Genomic DNA, 18,941 nt, shown 5'->3' with positions numbered 1-18,941 from the left:
TCAATGGAAAGAAAATACCCTAAGGTAAGGATTAACAAACATAGAAATGTTTGAAATATAATTACATGTTACATATATAATGGGTTTACAATTGATTTTAAAATCAGCTTTAATTTTTAACATGGTAAATACTGATAATAGAGTCCAAATAAACAAAAACAATGTTCATGAAAGTGAAGACATCTTGAGACTAAAAGTTTAAAAATGGCTACTCTACAAGACAAAACTAACACTGAACAGTTACTGAGCCACCATCTGCTGTCCTTCAATTCAAAATGTCTTTTAATACTCTTATATGAGAGAGTTGATTTTTCTCTACTTAAAAAAAAGCATCTCCCTTTCTACTCACTTCAAACACATCCTTCTCCAAGTTATTAAACTATGGAAATGAAAGTCAATTCTGGAATTACTTTATGAATTGCTAATAAAGAGCAAATCACAAAATAACATCATCAAAGATGACACTCATTGTAACAAAGAATTTCATGGAGACCTGAGAGTTCTCAAATAAAATTTTTTTAATTAATTGGAATATCGTTAGGCAAGATTGGTTACAGAGAAGAGATCTTGAGAACTTCAAACTTAAAGTTCCACAATATGCAAAGGGTAAGTTGAAAGTTAATGCAATCCTCTAAGACTGAATTTAAAATGTTTCTCAACAAATCAAAATTGGTGAAGGATACACAGAAGATTTTAATTATAATATCTTTAAAATGGGAATTAAAAATGAAGAAATCCAGAGGCTTCTTTTTTATAAAAACACAAATATGCACAGCTTATCTAAATAGTCTACATAATACCTGTAAGTCCTATCATGATTATGAAGGAGGCATTCGACAAGCTGTTCCTAAATGTTCAGTATGGGCTAGGTAGGCTCTATGTTAGACATAATTAATGTTTATCATAGTATTTAGAAGGAAACTACATGTGAATCTTAATCTAATACTAAAAAAATAAGGTCATTTCAACTTGACTTTCAATAGTTAACTTAGTAAATGTCACTATATAACCAAATATCTATGTAGTAATCTAAATAATAATTGTTACTTATTTTCAAAGATAGAATTAAAACCTAAAAACTTCAAAGACGAAAAATAACGTGTTTTTTTAAAGAAGGTTAAAATAATGTTCATCTGTTCATTTATTCTTTCATTATGAAACTATTAGATGAAAGGTAATTTTATGTATTCATTAGTCAAAGACTTCCATTTGAAGAGATTTTAAGACAAAGAAAGTCAATTTTTAAGAAACCTTCAGAAATGTTCAAAAGCCCTCTTTTCAGGTAACATTAAATTCACAGTTTTTAACTGATATATGTGTCATAATGGCTGGGTACATTATAATGTAAAAGACCACTACTTGGAGATTAATTATATACCAACAGTTAAAATTTACAGCAAGGGGAAACCCTGATTCTGAAAACACATAACATTAAATCCATTCTGGTAATGGTTTCAGTTTCCACTCCTATAATGAAATTCCCTGACATCCTTTATGATTTGGGTCTTTCAAGACTATATGATGCCCATTATTTATCCTTTCTGGTTTCACTATTAATTCATTTCTTGAAAATCAAAATAATCAGAATTTGTTTTCCTTAAATAAGTATTTTTTTTAAACCAAAACAATATTTATAGGGCCTGCCTTCTATCATAACAGTAAATGCCCAAATCTGAATTGTCTATAATAATAGAAATTTAGAGGTGTTGCTTTGTAAATAAAGCCATTTTACACACACACACACACACACACACACACAGGGCTATTCATTCTAAAATCCTGTGTATCTCATTGAAAATAACCCATTACAAGCAATTTGATGATAACAGTTAACAGTTTATCAAGCTCTTGACCCTGCCTTAATACCACCCTTCTATATTCTGTTCTGTGATACTAGGGTTGGAATAACACAAATTACATTCTATTTAGCCAGCTAGCCTCCTGTTAGATTCTGCTACAGTTGGCATTAGAGAAAGACTAAAAGGGAGGACAAAGGAGAAGCCTAGTAGCCATAGTTCCAGTTTCCAGTTTTCTGCTATCTGCTCCAAACCTGAATTAGCTTCACCGAAACACTGAAAGGTACTATCACCAGCTCCTCCTTCTAAGCTATTCAGTTCTGGTAACCCCAACCTTTTCCTATTGCTCATCAGCCCAAAGGGATAATCACTATATATATATATATATATATATATATATATATATATATATATATATATATATATATATGTATGTATTCAATGTCCTTTTTTGTTTTATTCAGTCCTCAGTATCTGCTTAATCAATCCTATATATAGAATTATTATTAAATTATGCTAAACATAATAAGCATGACTTCTATTTTTCCAATTAGACCCTGATTAACACAATATTTAAAACTATTCTACATTTATTTTAGGAAATTATCATTGCTGTCTCAACTTTCTATAAAAATGTACTATCCACACTGTTTTAACTAGATAAAGACCCTTTTAGGGTCTTTCAATGCCAATAAAGGTATGATGATCACCCAGATAATCAAGACAAAACTCTGTTGGATTCAACCTTACACTTCTATAGCTTTCTTGTTGTTCTTTTCTATAATGTACTTTCCATGTAGCTATCTGATATGTTTTAAGCTGCAAATATGATGTGACTTGACCAGTTTTATCCTTCAATGGGTCTCCACTGCCTTTATATAAAATTCACATTCCTTGGCAAGATACATAACTCTCTGTTGACCGACACCCACTCATCTCTGTCACCTGAATTGTTTTCACTGTGCCATATTATCAAAATCCTGTAGTTCTCCAAACATGCAAACTATTTCACACTTCTCTTGTAAGTGGTGTTCTTTTGCATATTACACAAATTCCAGAACTCTTTTAACGGTTCAATCTATTGGGTAGCATTACATATACTTTAATACCCTCCTCATAATTCTGGGAGTCCATCCTCATCTTGAGGACTCCTAAAGCAACATTAACATGCAATGTTTTATTTTTTGGTTTCTACCACAGACCTGAAAGTTCCTTTAACGTGAGCCACGTTTTCCTAGTTGTATAGAACTACAATCTAGGATATGCTTGGCAAATTAAAACCTCATTAAATTTTTGCTAAATAGCTCTACCAGTGTTGGAGGATGGATCTCCCTGTGTGAGATGTGCAGGAGGCAGCCAATCAATGATTCTCTCTCGTCATTGATATTTCTATCTTTCCCTCCCTTTCTCTGTGAAATAAATAAAAATTTATTTTAAAAAATTTTAATAAATGTATTAGAACTTTGAGAAAAGGGACTTTTATGTCACTACTGTCTAAAAGAGTGTATAACTACAGTAACAGTAGATCCTCAATACATATATAAGAAATTTATATATTACAAGAGGCCTGGAGCACGAAATTCGTGCACAGGGTGTGTGTGTGTGTGTGTGTGTGTGTGTGTGTGTGTGTGTGTGTGTGTGTGTATGTGTGTATGTGTCCATCCCTCAGCCCAACCTGCATCCTCTCCAATCTGGGACCACCTGAGGAATGTCCAACTGCCCGTTTAGGCCCAATCCTGGTAGGCAGTCAGACATCCCTCTCACAATATAGGACTGCTGGCTCTCAACTGCTAGCCTGCCGGCCTGCCTGATTGCCAGCCTGATCATGCCCTAACCACTCCCCTGCCTGCCTGATTGATGCCCAACTGCTCTCCTGCCAGCCAGATTGCCCCTAAATGCCCTCCCCTACAGGCCTAGTCACCTTCAAATGCTCTCCCCTGCAGGCCCTGTTGCCCCCAACTTCCCTCCTCTGCCGGCCTGGTCACCCCCAACTGCCCTCTCCTACAGGCTTGATTGCCCCCAATTGCCCTCCCTTGCAGGTCCCTCCCAACTGTCCTCCTCAGCTGGCCATCTTGTGGCAGCCATCTTGTATGTTGGAGTGATGGTCAATCTGCATATTACTCTTTTATTAGATAGTATGGAAAAGAGCGGCTTAAGTTAAACTACAGAAGTTTCACAATCTAAGGTTCTTTATATCTCAATGGTAAATTTTTGCTCTATAAAGGAATAGTGACAAATAATACAGTGTTCTTGGACTATCCTCAATTCTAATAAGGTTATCTCAGTAATCTTAGGGAACATTAAGAAAAAGGTAACTTAGATGTAAAGAAATTTATTTATTTATTTATTTTTTAAACAACATTAGACTTAGCAAGACTTGGTGTTAAGGGGTTTTGCAATGAATTAAAAAACAAACAAAAAAAAACAAAATTGGGTGTGTTTATATACTTACTGCATCTGAAGTTTTGCTTGGATTATTGCTTGGATTAGAAGAATGTGAATTTGAACTATGAAGACTACTGTGGTTGTGTGAATTTTCTTGTGGAGAGTAACTGGTCCCTTAAAAAAAGAAAATTATAAGTTTTACTTCATATTTAATTTAAACTGGCTTCCAACATGTCATGTATCTTTATATCACTGTACTAGAAAGTATATCCCTAAGTCACTTTATATAAGATCAGGAATACATATGTATTCATGCTTTTTATTAATACATAAAGTATTTGTGAGCCTACTAAAATGTGGGTTAATCAGTACACATGCTACATGGCTAATATGGAACAGTCTATATAATAAAAGCCCAGTGATCCTTATGGCAGAACAACCAGAATGACCGATCAATATGATGCACACTGACCACCAGGGGGCAGACGCACAACGCAGAAGCTGACCCCTAGTGGTCAGTGTGTTCCCAAAGCGGCAGTGTTACCGAACAAGTGGGAGTTTAGGAGCGAGGGGACAAGGCTTGCGAGAGGGATCTAATACTGCCAGACTAAAGGACCCCTCACTACCCCCCATCCTCTGCACAAATTTTGTGCATCGTGCCTCTAGTGTTGTTATAATTAGATGAGCAAAACCTCATCCATATAATTTCTAACAACTTCTGGGTTTCTTAAAAATAAAAGTTTTATTAGGAAATGACAGAAACACAACATATATAGAGGAAAAAGGGTACAAATATTCAACCATACAGACCTGAAAATCACAACTATTCAATATGTTTTTGCAATTACAATATTTCTCAGTTTCTTAAGTAGCTTCACCTATTTTTCAACTAAAACAGTATCAAGTTTTTAAAAAGTTAAGTCTCTTGGAAGGTGCTTGCTTTTAAGATGATAAAAAATGTCAAGTTTTCTGGTAACAGGATCAACTCTACCTAAAAAATGTTTAAATGTAACTCCTAAGTTTTATGAGTAATCTACACATCACAGAGATCATTAGAGATGATGTTTTTCTTGTCTTAGGAAAAGCTAAGGTATAAAAATCCAGACTTGCAAAAACATTAATGACACAAAAAGGTTTAACCATTAGTATTTCAATTCATTCCACATTATTTTATTTTTTTAGCATCAAGTTAAAAATAATTCAACGGAAGAGGGAAGAACAATTTAAATGGTCCAGAAATTAGTTAGCAGTAGGAACCAGCCATTATGAGTAGAAATGAGTAAGAACTCATTTATTTCACAATCAACAGAAAAAACTAATAATATTTAAGAATGAACCCGGACAGACAGAAGATGACTATAAGGTTTCAGATATTAAAATAGAAATGGTCAGCAGATCTATGTAGAACTAGGAATTCGGAAGTGGAGCTGGAAGTCTCTTCCATTAGAAGTGAAAAGTAGGGGGCTCTTAGCTTTGCCTTGCATATAATAAGCAAGCACTGGGCACTCAGACTGAATTAAAGAATGTGACAAGAAAAAAGACAATAGCCAACATTTAACCTCGGATAGGGGCCAGCTTAAAGCAGATCCAAAGACCCAATAAAGCCAGCGATATAATAAAATACAAAAGAGGAGCCCTAGCCGGTTTGGCTAAATAGATAGAAAGTCAGCCTGCAGAGCAAGAGGTCTCGGGTTCGATTCTGGTCAAGAACACATGCCCAGAGTTGTGGGCTGGATTCCCAATAGGGGGCATGTAGGAGGCAGCCAATCAATGATTCTCTCTCATCATTGATGTTTCTAAATCTCTCTCTCTATCCCCTCCTTCTCTGAAATCAATAAAAATATATTTAAAAAGATACAAAAGAGGGTTACCTAGGTACTGAGCACAACTTAGGTGGTACAAAGAGAAAATTCCCCAAAAGCCTGCATCTTGAGAGGCCTAATGGTTTCTTCACTTGTTTTTAATTTTATCTTGAACAGTATATATTTATGTAAAACACTAAACTATTAACAAAGTAGACTATAAATTCTTCAATAAATTGTGTGAATAAACAAAATCAAGAAGAAATTGGTCAAAAGTAAAGTTAGTGAGCAGAAAAGTTAACATAGCAAGCTTAAAAGACTGTTATCTTTAGAAAGGCTTGCTTGCAGAGCTTGCCCCTGACTGGCATGTGGAAACCTAGGTTTCAGGAGCATTCCCACAATAACTGTAAGAGCAGCTCACTGTGCCAATGATTTATGTTGCACACCTGCTTTTCCCACTGAGAATCCAGACTTTTGTATGTGCTAGGCAGAGGTGCCTACATAATAAGTCAAGTCCAATGAAAGCCCTGGGCACTAAATTTCTAATAAGCTTCCCTGGTACACAGCATTTTGCAAGTGTTGTCACAATTCACGGCTGGAGGAATGAAGTCTGTCTTGTGTAACTCTACTGGTGAAGATTCTTGGAAGCTTTTATCTGGTTCCCTCCAGATTTTGCCCCACATGCCCTTTCCTTTTTATTATGTTCTCCATCCTTTTATGATAATAAATCATAGCTATGATAATGACTGTATACTGGGTTCTGTGAGTCCACTTAGACAATCACCGAACCTGGGGGCAGTCAAAGGACCCTAACACAGTCAGTTACAAAGCAAATTATGCAGAACTATGCAGAAATTTATACTTTTTAGATGTACTCATACAAATTTTTAAAAATCAGGTTTATAGTTAAATACAAAAGAAACAGAACTAGTAATATAGACTACTAGACTATCATACAGGTATACTTATTATAGTTGAGATTGTCATAAAAATTTCCATAAATATCTCAGCAATAAGGGGTTGGGGGAGGGGGGGAGGAAATGCCAATTTTATTGAGTGAAATAAATCCCAGAGTTATCCATTAAGAAGCCCTGCACATATTCTTGAATAAAACATTCTATGAAATAGCTTCAATCTATGAAATAAAGTACCACTTTACATGGCAGACAAATAAACAGACCTTTCTTGCACCTCGTCCCAGGGCCAAAATGAAAACACAACTAAATTGAAGATTATTCACCTGGAATTATAATACCAACTAAAGGCCAGCAAACACCAGGAGATAGGTAGGTCACCACACCCTGCCCTCCCATGTCCCAAAACAATCCAATTAAAAATGGGCAAAGAAGTTGAAGAGGACAGATGGCCAATAGATCACTAATCATCAGACAAATGCAAACTAAAACCATGAGATATCTCCTTACACCTGTCAGAATGGACTTTCATCACTAAATCAACAAACAATAAGTGTTGTCGAAGATGTGGAGAAGAGGGAACCCTCATGCACTGTTAGTGGGAATGCAGATTGGTATAGCCACTGTGGAAAGCAATTCCATTTCTGGGAATATATAAAAAAAATTCTCAAAACACTAATTTGAATGAATATATGCACTCCTATGTTTGTGTAAGTGTTATTTATAATCACTAAGACTTGGAAGCAGCCAAGTGCAATGAGTAGATGAGTGGATAAAAAAGCTGCAGTGCATTTACACAATGGAATACTATGCCGCTGTAAAAAAAAAAAAAAAACAAGGATCTCTTACCCTTTGAGACAGAATGGATGGACCTAGAGAACATAATGCTAAGAGAATAAGCTAGTCAGAGAAATACAAGTACCATATGATTTCACTTTTATGTGGAATCCAATGAACAAAATATACTAACAAAATACAAACAGACTCACTGACATGGAGAACAGACTGTCAGCTGTCAGAGAGGAGGGGGTGATAAAAGTTGAAGGCATTAAGTAAACAAACAAAACAAAAAACACCTCACAAACACAATAGTGGTGATGACCAGAGGGAAAGGTAGATGGGTAGAGGAAGAAGGCGGTATGGGAAGGAGGGGGTAAACAGCAATGGAAGGAGTCTTGACGGGTTGGTGAACACACAATACAATATATAAATGATGTAGTATAAAATTGTATACCTGAAACATATAATTTTAGTAACCAGTCATTCCAATAAATAATAATAATAAAATTGAAGGACCTCTACCACCCCAAACCACTTTTCAAACAAATAAAAGTAGTTAACAGGCATGGCTGAATAAGGTTCAGCAGGGATCTCGAACTCCACTATATTAAAAAGTACAGACTTCAAGGTTAAATCTCAGAGGTCCTAATTCACAGTAAATGGGATGGGATTCCAAAAACTGAATCTTTAATAAGCACTCTCAAGATGGTTTGGTATGGTATCTTAGCCACAATTTATTCTAAGCAATGCATTACTTTCCATTGTCTTTGGTCCTCCTCTCATCTCTCCAAAACCAGAGACCACACTTAAAATAAGGGGAATTCACAAAGAAAGCCCCGAAATGGGTATTTTGCCATAACATGTTATCCTGAAAAACTGAGTTCTGCAAAAGCATACACTAAAAATAAAGCCATATGGGAAAAAGAGGAGCAAATCACTCAAAATTATGCAAATTTATTATAACCAGAACACTAAACAAAAACTTGAGCAGCAGTATTGGCAGGTTTGGCTCAGCAGTTAAAGTCCTCACACTGAAGGGTCAAGGGTTAGATTTCTGGTCAAGGACAGGTACCTGGGTTGCAGGTTAGATCCCTGCCCCCAATCAAGGGGTTGTGCAGGAAGCACACTAACCATTTGTCATTCTCTTTCCTCCTTCCCGCCCCCTTCCTCTCCTTCAAAAAGTCAATGGGGGGGGGGGGGGGGGGATCCTCCTTGGGTGAGGATTTAAAAAAAATTTTTTTTTTCTTTAGGCACTTTGCCTATGCAGCAGCTGGTTGAGGCTTTTTTCTTTCTATTTGAAGGTTTAACCCTAATCCTGCTATCTGATCCTCTGCTGAGGAAAAAAACTTCACATATAAACCAACACAACTTCAGTTTATATTGATACCGTTCTCCAATTTACCAATTGTATATGAGCTAATGGTGGTAAAAAGAAAATGTGGTAATCAGACTATGTCTCTTGGGATGGACGGATGGATAAAATGATGCGTTAATAACAAGCTTGTATCTGACAGTCCCTTGTAGCTAAATTAATCCCAATGATAGCCTCTAGGCATGCATAGCTATGGAGCACTTACAATATGGCTACTCTAAGTTGAGATTTGCTGTATGTGCAAAATACAAACTAGATTCAAAAACTCAGTACAAAAAGCACATTAATATTTCATACTGATTATATGAACTATTTTTTATATTATGGGTTAAATAGTATATACTATTAAAATTAATTCCAGATGTTAGTTACTAGGAAATTTAAAATTGCATATATAGTGCAGTGAACAGCACTACTCTAGATGAAAGTGTCCACTTTAGTGAAAGGAGGCTAGGGAGCTCTAGCCAGTTTAGCTCACTGGAAAGAGCATTGGCCTGGGGACTGAAGGGAACCAGATTCGATTCTGGTCAAGGGCATATACCTCAGTTGCAGGCTCGACTTTAGCCCTGGTTAGAGTGTGTGCAAAGGCAACGAATCAATGTGTCTCTCTCACATTGATGTTTCTCTCCCTTCCATTCTCTCTCTAGGGGGAAAAAAAAAAAATCAATGGAAAAATATCCTCAGGTGAGGTTTAAAAAAAAAAAAAAAAAAATGAAAGGGGGCTAAAGGTCCCTACTGTGCATAAGACATTTCTCAAATGTCCCTGTCTAAAAAAGCAGCTCGTAATTGAACTGAGCCTAGGATCTAATTCTACTTAATACAATATGCTGAAATTTTCTCGGAATGTAACTGTTGTGCGAATTGTACTGTAGAGTAGTTTTTGTTTCAAACTTTTACCAAGATGTTCACCACTTGGAACAACCTCATTACCAACAATACATCTGCACTTGTATCTATTACAAATGATATCAAGGGAAGTCCTTTGTTAACAGCTAGTACCAAAATTTTCATACTAACAGATAAATGAGATACAGCAGCTTTCACTGGATTTCATTTAATAAAGCTTATTTTAAAAAAAGTACTACTATCCTATGTATATCCCAAATAAATATGATAAATATTTATAGTGATAAAAACATATTTGAGAAATGTACATTATTATATCATTTCCTTTGGAGCCACCATATCATCCCTACTCTTACAGGTGTATTAGCATATATTGGTTATCTACAGCAGTCTACCTGAAGGCTGTATAAAGCCAGAGAAATCATTTGGTTTGGTCCTGCCAATGCATTAAGAGTTAATTAAATGTTTGACCAAATATAGCAGGCTACTTTTGTATAGCTCACAAATGATGTTATAAATATCCAAATGGCCCTTGGGGGGGGGGGGGGGGGAAATTCTCCCAACTACAGGTCTAAAGGCTAGAAATGGAGATTTTACAAAAATACTTAAGGTAATTGCACATTCAGAAGAATGAAGTTGAGTTGGACACCCTTTCCTCACACCATATACAACACTAAATCAAAAGGAATCATAGATCTAAATGTAAGAGCTAAAACTAAAAAATATAGGCATAAATTATCACCAAAAATACAAGCAAAGAAAGAAAAATTTGATAAATTAAAGTTTGTCAAAATTTAACTTGTGCTCCAAAGGACACCATCAAGAAGATAATCCACAAAATGGGAGAACATATTTGCAAGTCATATGCAAAGAACTTTTACCTAGTTTTATTCAATAAAAGAAATCAATAAACCAATTTTAAAATGAGTAAAAGATCTCAATAAACATTTCTCCAAAGAAGAAATGGCCAAAAAGTGGCCAAAAAAAAAGACATGAAAAGATGCTCAACACATTAACCATTAGGGAAATACAAATCAAATCTGCAGTGAGATACCACTTCATACCCACTAGGATAGCTATAGTGAGTGAGTGAGTAGGAGAGAGAGAGAGAGAGAGAGAGAGAGAGAGAGAGAGAGAGAGAGACACACACACACACACACACACACACACACACACACACACTATAATAAACTGTCCATGAGAACAAAGGTTAAACACACGTATCATGTAACCCAGCAATTCTACTCTAGATACATGTCTAAGATAAATGAAAACATTGGATATTGTATCTAGTTCAACTGTGAAATCTATATATATAAAAGCCAGTGACCCTTAACGCCCCATCACTATGAAGCCCACTGTCACCAGCAAACTGGCCTCATTAGGTACATATGTCTCCTTTTTTCCCCATTGACCCAAGAGCTCTCTTTGTGGTTAGCTGAGGTTGATCCCTGGCCAGCATTGCAGCTTTCCTTATTCCTCTGCCCTAAACCTCCTCTTTTCCCATTCTTCCCAGTTAGTGCTCACAAAAGTATCCTTTAATAAGTACTGCCCACTATCGGACTCTCCCACTCCAATCAAAGGCGGGGTCAGCCCTGCCCCCGACTGGCCTGCAGTCCTTCCCTCCAAAAGACCCCACCCCTAATCCCAACAGGGAGCTGGGCCAGCCAGCCAACTTCCTGCAGCCCCTCCCCAGACCTCACCCCCACACCAATAGGGAGCAGGGCTGGCCGGCCAACCTCCTGCAGCCCCTCCTGCAGGCCAGCCCCACCCTCGATGGGCCCCCACTACCCTAATCAGCCAACAGCCCCTCCCCCCAGCAGGCTTCCAACCCTGATTGGCCTGAGCGGGATAGGCCAGTTGGCCAACCTCCAACTATCTCCTCCTCACGACAGGCCCAGCCCTGATCTGGCCCAACTGGAGCTGGTCTGGTCCAGTAAAATGCCTTTCCTTAAAAAAAATTTAGGTATTTGTGTAATGACTTACAGAAGTATGTGATTGGAGTGAAGACTATTCATGAAGATTAAATTCTGGCAAGAGTAATCTTATATAATAAAAGCCTAATATGCAAGTTGACTGAATGGTGGAACTGGCAGAATGACCAATTGCTGATGTGCACTGACCAACAGGGGGCAAATGCTCAACACAGGAGCTGCCCCCAGCCCACAGGCCCCAGGTTGGCAAAGGTGGGTCCCAGTGGAGTGTCCCCGATGACTGGCCAGTTGCCCCACAGATTGGCCCTGATCATCGACCAGGCCTAGGAACCCTACCCAAACATGAATTTTGTGCACCAGGCCTCTAGTAATTTATAATGTAGTTTAACAATTGACAACAGCAAGGGAAGATTTTCCTGCTTAAAAAGTTAAGCAGCTAGCCTACTGTATAATCCACCAATCATACTCAGACATTTGTAACAGAGAAATTAAAAATTATTTCATATACAAATGTGAACATGAATTTACAGCTAAATTGGTTATAGCCAAAAACTAGAAACAATCCAAATGTCTCTCAATGCTGAATGGTTAAACAAACTGAGATATATCATACCATAGAGCACCACTCAACAATAAAGTAGAAATGCATTATTAATACATATTCCCTTGGTTTCTCAGAATTACGCCGAGTTAAAAAAAAAAAAAAAAGTCAATCTCAAAAAGTTACATACTATGATTCTATTTATAAAATATTCTTGAAATGACAAAATTATAGAGATTGAAAACAGATTAGTGGTTGCTAGAGAGGTACGGAATGGGGTGGCTGTGGCTATAAAACAGAAGCACAAGACATTATGAAGAACTGTTCTGTACCTTGACAGTGGCAGTAATGATTATCTACTCATGATAAAATTGCATGCAACTGAATCCACACACACATCAGGGCATGTAAATTTGGTGAAATCTGCATAGGACAAGTGGATTGTATCAATATTGATTTCCTGGTTGTATAATAAACCACTACTACCGTGCTTCCCCGAAAATAAGACATCCTCCGAAAATAAAACCTAGTGCATAGAAGGATAAGACATCCCTGAAAATAAGACCTAGCGCAACTTTGGGAGAAAAAATTAATATAAGATACTGTCTTATTTTTCGGGGAAACAGGGTAGAGGTCTGGTATATGAAATTCATGTATGGGTAGGGCAATCAGGGCCGAGTGGGGTTCTAGCTGCCAGCCAGAGCCTTCCTTCATTTTGCGCCTCCCCTTGGTGGTCAGCACATGTCAGAGTGAGCAATTAAACTCCTGGTCTCCCGGTTGAACTCTTGAGGGAACACTTTGCATATTAGGCTTTTATAGAGAGACAGAAGATTATGCAAGATGTTACCACTGTGATAAACTCAATGAAGGATATACTGGATCTCTTTGTAGGTATTTTACAGTTGCAAGAAAATCTACAATTATATCAAAATGGGTTGTAAAAAGTAAAACTAGGTGCTCTAGCCAGTTTGGCTCGGTGGATAGAGCGTCAGCCTGTGGACTGAAGGATCCCGGGTTTGATTCTGGTTAAGGGCAATTGCTGAGTTGTGGGCTCAATCCCCACTAGGAGGTGTACAGGAGGCAGCCGATCAATGATTCCCTCATTATTGATGTTTCTATCTACCTTTCCTCTCTCTTCCTCTCTGAAATCAACCTACACTAATAAAAGAGAAACATGCAAATTGTCCATACCTCTGCCCTGCACACAAGCCACACCCACCAGCCAATCAGGAGTGAATATGCAAATTAATTCAACCAAGATTGCTGTAGCCATGGAGCCAACAGGAGGCTTGGGTTTCCCCAGCAATGGAGGAAGCCAACCTTCCCCCCATGGCCGGTTCTGGCTTCCGCTCAAGGCTACAAAGTTTCAATTATAGGATATAAATAAATCCCAACAAAAATGGCGGAAGTCACAGATGATAGAGGAAGCCAAGCTCCCTGCCCAGCCTGGCTTGCCCTGGCCACTGCTCAAGGCTACAAAGTTTCAATTATAGGAGATAAATAAATCCCAGATTCCAGGGCCTCCGGTTTGGTCACCAAGAGAGTGTAGCCAGCCTGCAAACCACAACAGGTCCCTCGCCCAGGCCACCCCAAGCTTCAAGGAAACCCCCACTCTGATCTGGGCAAACCAGCCAGCCACCACCCATGTACCAGGCCTCTATCCTATCTAATAAGAATAATATGCAAATTGACCATCACTCCAACACACAAGATGGCTGCCCCATTGTGGACACAAGATGGCCAGCAGCGAAGGGCATTTGGAACCAGGCCCGCAAGGGAAGGCTGTTTGGGGCAATCAAGCCTGTAGAGGAGGGCAATTAGGGGTGACCAGGCAGCAGAGGAGGGAAGTTGGAGGCGACCGGGTCTGCAGAAAAGGGCAGTTGCGGGGGGACCCAAGCCTGCAGGGAGAGCAGTTGGGGAGGACCAGGCCAGCAGGGGAGGGCAGTTAGTGGCAATCAGGCTGGCAGGGGAGTGGTTAGGGGGTTATCAGGCTGGCAGGCAGACAAGCAGTTGGGAGTCAGCAGTCCTGGATTGTGAGAGGGATCCCAGATGGGAGAGGGTGCAGGCGGGGCTGAGGGACACACCCCCTCGTGTATGAATTTTGTGCATCAGACCTCTAGTAAAAAAATAAAAAATAAACAAGTAGTAAACCAGGTTTAAAAAAAAGTTGTGATTTAAACCAAAGTGTGACTGCTTCTTCTATTCTTCTATTAACAAGCATAGGTGATGTGACTTTGTTCTCTCACTGACCCTAATCATGAAGTCCATTTTGCTTAAGTTGCTTTCATCATGGCTCCTCACTATAGCAACTAAACTTGCTATCTCCACAAATGTATGTTTAATCAATCCTACAAACTCATCTCTATGGCTTTTCTTTAATGCCAACACAATGACTTCAGTTAGCATTAAAACTTTCTCCAAAGAGCCGAAACCAGTTTGGCTCAGTAGATAAGTGTCGGCCTGCGAACTGAAAGGTCCCAGATTCGATTCCGGTCAAGGGCATGTACCTTGGTTGCGGGCACATCCCCGGTAGGGGGTGTGCAAGAGGCAGCTGATCGATGATTCTCTCTCATCGATGTTTCTAACTCTCTATCCCTCTCTCTTCCTCTCTGTAAAAGAAAAACAAACAAACAAAAAAACTTTCTCCAAAGAGATCATTTTGCTTTCCACTGACAACACTACTGAAAAATACTCGGAGATGTGAGAAAATATAGATAGGCAATTCAGTACACTCAGAAAACAAATTAATGACCAAAATGAGTACTTTACCAAAGAGATTAAAACTTTAAAACAAAAAACAGTCAGAAATCCTGGAAATAAAGCATGCAATTAAGAAAATTAGGAATGAACTACTGAGTGTAGAAAAAAAGAAAAAAAAACAGATGGAGGGGAAGAATTAGTGTTATTGAAGGTAGGAATCTAGAAATGATGCCAAGAGGAGAGACCTGAGCACATACTCCCCATGTAAATTTTTTTAAGATACACTTTTCTAAGGTCACCATTTAAAGTGAACTTTTCATTACTAGTTAAATATTTATCAAAAGAAAATCTATAAATGTGCACTTATCAGCACAATTCTGGGAAAAGAGAGGGAGTGAGCCGGTTGAACTGTAAGGATAATGTGACTGAGAAATACACAATTCTGGAGAGCTACAGCAGATCATCATCTGGCATTGCAGTTCTTTTAAATATAGCATCTATTGTTTCATATTTACAGAATATAAATTAAAATATTTTAAAAAGTGGTTTTCAATAAAACCTTTAGAAAAGTCCAAATGAATCTTACCCAGAACAGATATATAAAACAGACATAAGTGGAATTGGGTCTCTCTTCTTTTCCTCCTAACAGTGACCTACAAGGCACTTTTGCAGAGCATTCATGGAACCAAAGGCTGCAGCTACAGAAGTCCTCACTCAAGGTCACAGTGAATTCTGAGACTTACAAACAAATAATGAAAACCAACTTTACAATAAGCTAATTGATATTTAAAAAAAAAAAGTTGAGTTCTTTTGGCATATCATCAATTTTGTATTTATAATGAAGCAGCACTGAACTAAAACACCACTATTAGAGAAACTACTGTATAGTCCAAATAAACCTTCCCTTGTTTAACTTAAAAATTGGTGCTACAGCTCTGGCCGATGTTGTTCAGTTGGTTGGAGTATTGCCCCGTACACCAAAAGGTGGTGGGGTTTTGCTTCCCAGTCAGGGCATAAATCTAGGTTGCAGGTTTAATCCCCAGTTGAGGCACATACAGTAGGCAACAGATCGATGTTTTTCACATTGATGTTTCTCTCTCTCCCCCACTTCCTCTCTCTAAAATTGATTCTAAAAAACAAACACTCACACACACCTTGTGCCAGTGATCTCTACAGCTATAATTAAACAGCCAATAATAATAACCAATATATATACTATAAAAGTGATAAGCTGCCTTCATATTATCAGTGAACTGCAATCTCCAATCAATAGCTTCAATCTAGGGCCAATCCTTTAATTCTCACACTAAATCTCAACATTGCTCCAGCAATTGCCTCGGTTTTTTTTTTGGTTGTTTTTTTTTTTTTTTACTCTACTGAACTGGTTTCATCAGCATACCAATATGCTTCAGTGGCTCCAATCTTCTAAAAAGAAAGAAAAAAAGAAACCTTTCCTTTAACCCACAACCTATTCCAGTCATAGTTTTATTCTTTATCTTCCTTTTGTTATACTAGAGGCCCAATGCTCAAAATTCATGCATGGGTAGGGTCCCTAGGCCTGGCCGGTGATCATGGCCTACCTGTGGGACGATTGGTGGGGGCCCTGCTGGCACCCACCTTGGCTGGCCTGGCACCCTCTGCCACTGGCTGGGGCCTGAGGGCTGCAGGTAGCTCCTGTATTGAGCGTCTGCCTCCCTCCACCCCCCAATGTGGTCAGTGTACATCATAGGGACTGGTCGTTCTGTATTTTGATCAATTTGCATAATTAGGCTTTTATTATATAGGACAGTTTGTTACAGGATCCATCCAAAACTGTCTTATAGCAAGGGTGGACAAACTTCCGGCTGGTGAAATATGAACACACCCATTCCTTTCACTATCTAGCTCTGTAGAGAAAGTTTGGTTTTGACTCAAATCTCCAGTCTAAACGAAATCAAGTCTCGTGGTTTTAAAATCACTCTAAGCGCTGATGATTCCAGCCCAATCTCTTCCTAAAACTTCAGACTCATAGCCTACTCCACATCATTTGGTGCCATAAACAGGATTCTTACAGACCTAAAACAACCAAAACACAAAATTCCTGATTCTCCTCAGTCCCCAAACCTTCAGTTCTATAGCCTTCATCTCAATACATGAAAACTTCAGCTTACAAACATACACTAATAAAAGAGAAAGATGCCAATTGACTGTAGCTTTGAGATGCCCACCAGCCAATCAGGAGTATGCAAATTAACAGGACAAAAATGGAGGGTTAATTTGCATACGCAGGCACTGTCCCAGCCAGAGCAAAGGCAGTGCCGGCAGCCAGGGGAAGGAAACCCCATCCTTGCACGAATCTTTGTGCATCGGGCCTCTAGTGCTTAGGATAAAAATATTGGGAGTCATTCTGAACTTCCAGTTCACTAGTTGATACTTTCAAAATCCTTCCAGAATCGTACTACTTCTTTGTATAACCCTAAATTCTCACTTGAAGTAATGCAATAGTAGTGTCTTAAGTTATCTCCTGCTTCTCTTATTTACATGAAGTCACTCAATATCCTCCAAGGAATTCTCATCTTACTATTAGTAAAAGCCTAAATCCATTTCAAAGTCTACAAGGTTCTTCACGATCTGGCCCTTGCTACTTCTCTGAGATTATCTTTAAACACTTTTCAAGTATAAAAACACTGGTGCTACCTTATTCAAACAAAAGCACAGTCTTGTCAGAAGGCCTTGACACTTAACTGTTTTCTGCCTGGAATATTCCACCTAAACTACGCCTATTCATAAGCCTACTTTCCTCACGTCTATGTAGCAGCATCTATTCTATATAGCAACCATACGTCCCAAAATTATCTTATTCCCTCTTATCCAGTTCTATTTTTTTATGAGGCACTTTTCTCTAACTCATATTAGTTAATTACCTATCTTCCCCTAAGAGACTGTCAATTTGAGGCCAGTCAACTATCTTATCTGCAAAATATAAAAACTAAAAAGTCTACAGTGCATAAAAATTATGTTCCACTCTTTGCAAAGTTTCTTTACTTCCCAGGACAGTACCATCTTAAAAGTTGTTGAGTATACCACATTTTATTAATTCTGAAGCAAACTCAATATTATTTTTACTGGCTTTCATTAATATCAGTAATTGTAACTTTAGACACAAAGAAATACAATAAGGACCTAGGAGAAAATGAAAAATTGTGAACTCAACACTTTTTACATATGTTTGCTTACATAAAATTAAAGAAAAATAAATTCTAAGGACTCAGCTTGCAAAATCTCGGCTATTTTATATAGGCAATGATAATACTGTATGACATTAATACAGTTCGAAAATGCATTAAATATAGAGTGATATCAAAGGAATGGAAGCGTGAGAGATCCCCTTGAAGTCTGAACAATTTGAACAGCTATAATTCAACAAAGGATTCCCTGCTCAAAAAAACAAGCACATCTGAGAGATCCATGCATTGAAACATCTAAAGGAGCAACCAAGGAGGTGAAAGAAAAAGGAACTCAAAGAAGCTACAGACACAGCCCTGAAGTTCAGAGCTCTCTGTGGCGTTAAGGGGGGAGGAATCAGGCTGTGGATTGCACACCCTTCAGCTGGAAGGAACAAAAACAGAGTTCCTGCAGGAGTGTGCAGTTTGACCTTTGGCTGAGCCCAGTGACCTGGGCAGAGGTGTAGTCAGGGTTATCTGCCAATAAGCATTCCAGACAGAGACACAAAGTCATGAAGCCAGAGCCTGGCCACCTTCCCTTATTAATCTCCCAGAGCTCGCCTCCCTTCATCAGGCCCATTGGATTGTAGAGTACTTTATCTGCAAACCCAAGTACGGATGCTACAAAAACACTTTCTCCCTGAGATAAGGACACACCCTACAACTAA

At 38.4% G+C, this 18,941-nt stretch overlaps 1 protein-coding gene across 13 annotated transcripts in view; it reads right to left on the bottom strand.

Annotated features, from left to right (window-relative positions):
* WAC (WW domain containing adaptor with coiled-coil) overlaps positions 1-18,941 on the bottom strand; it is an 81,529-nt gene that overhangs the window by 32,507 nt on the left and 30,081 nt on the right. For 9 of the 13 annotated variants that reach the window (XM_084875981.1, XM_084875985.1, XM_084875987.1 and 6 more), the window contains exon 4: positions 4,249-4,355. The exons of the other annotated variants lie outside the window; for them this stretch is intronic. In XM_084875981.1, coding sequence (XP_084732107.1) covers positions 4,249-4,355 — 107 coding nt within the window. The remainder of the gene's footprint in view (positions 1-4,248; positions 4,356-18,941) is intronic. 13 annotated transcript variants of the gene reach the window in all.

Source organism: Pipistrellus hanaki, assembly GCF_964339955.1.
Source record: "Pipistrellus hanaki genome assembly, chromosome: 1".
NCBI lineage: Eukaryota > Metazoa > Chordata > Mammalia > Chiroptera > Vespertilionidae > Pipistrellus > Pipistrellus hanaki.
The sequence above is the reverse complement of the archived record's forward strand: the minus strand, read 5'-3'. Positions and strand labels throughout refer to the sequence as shown.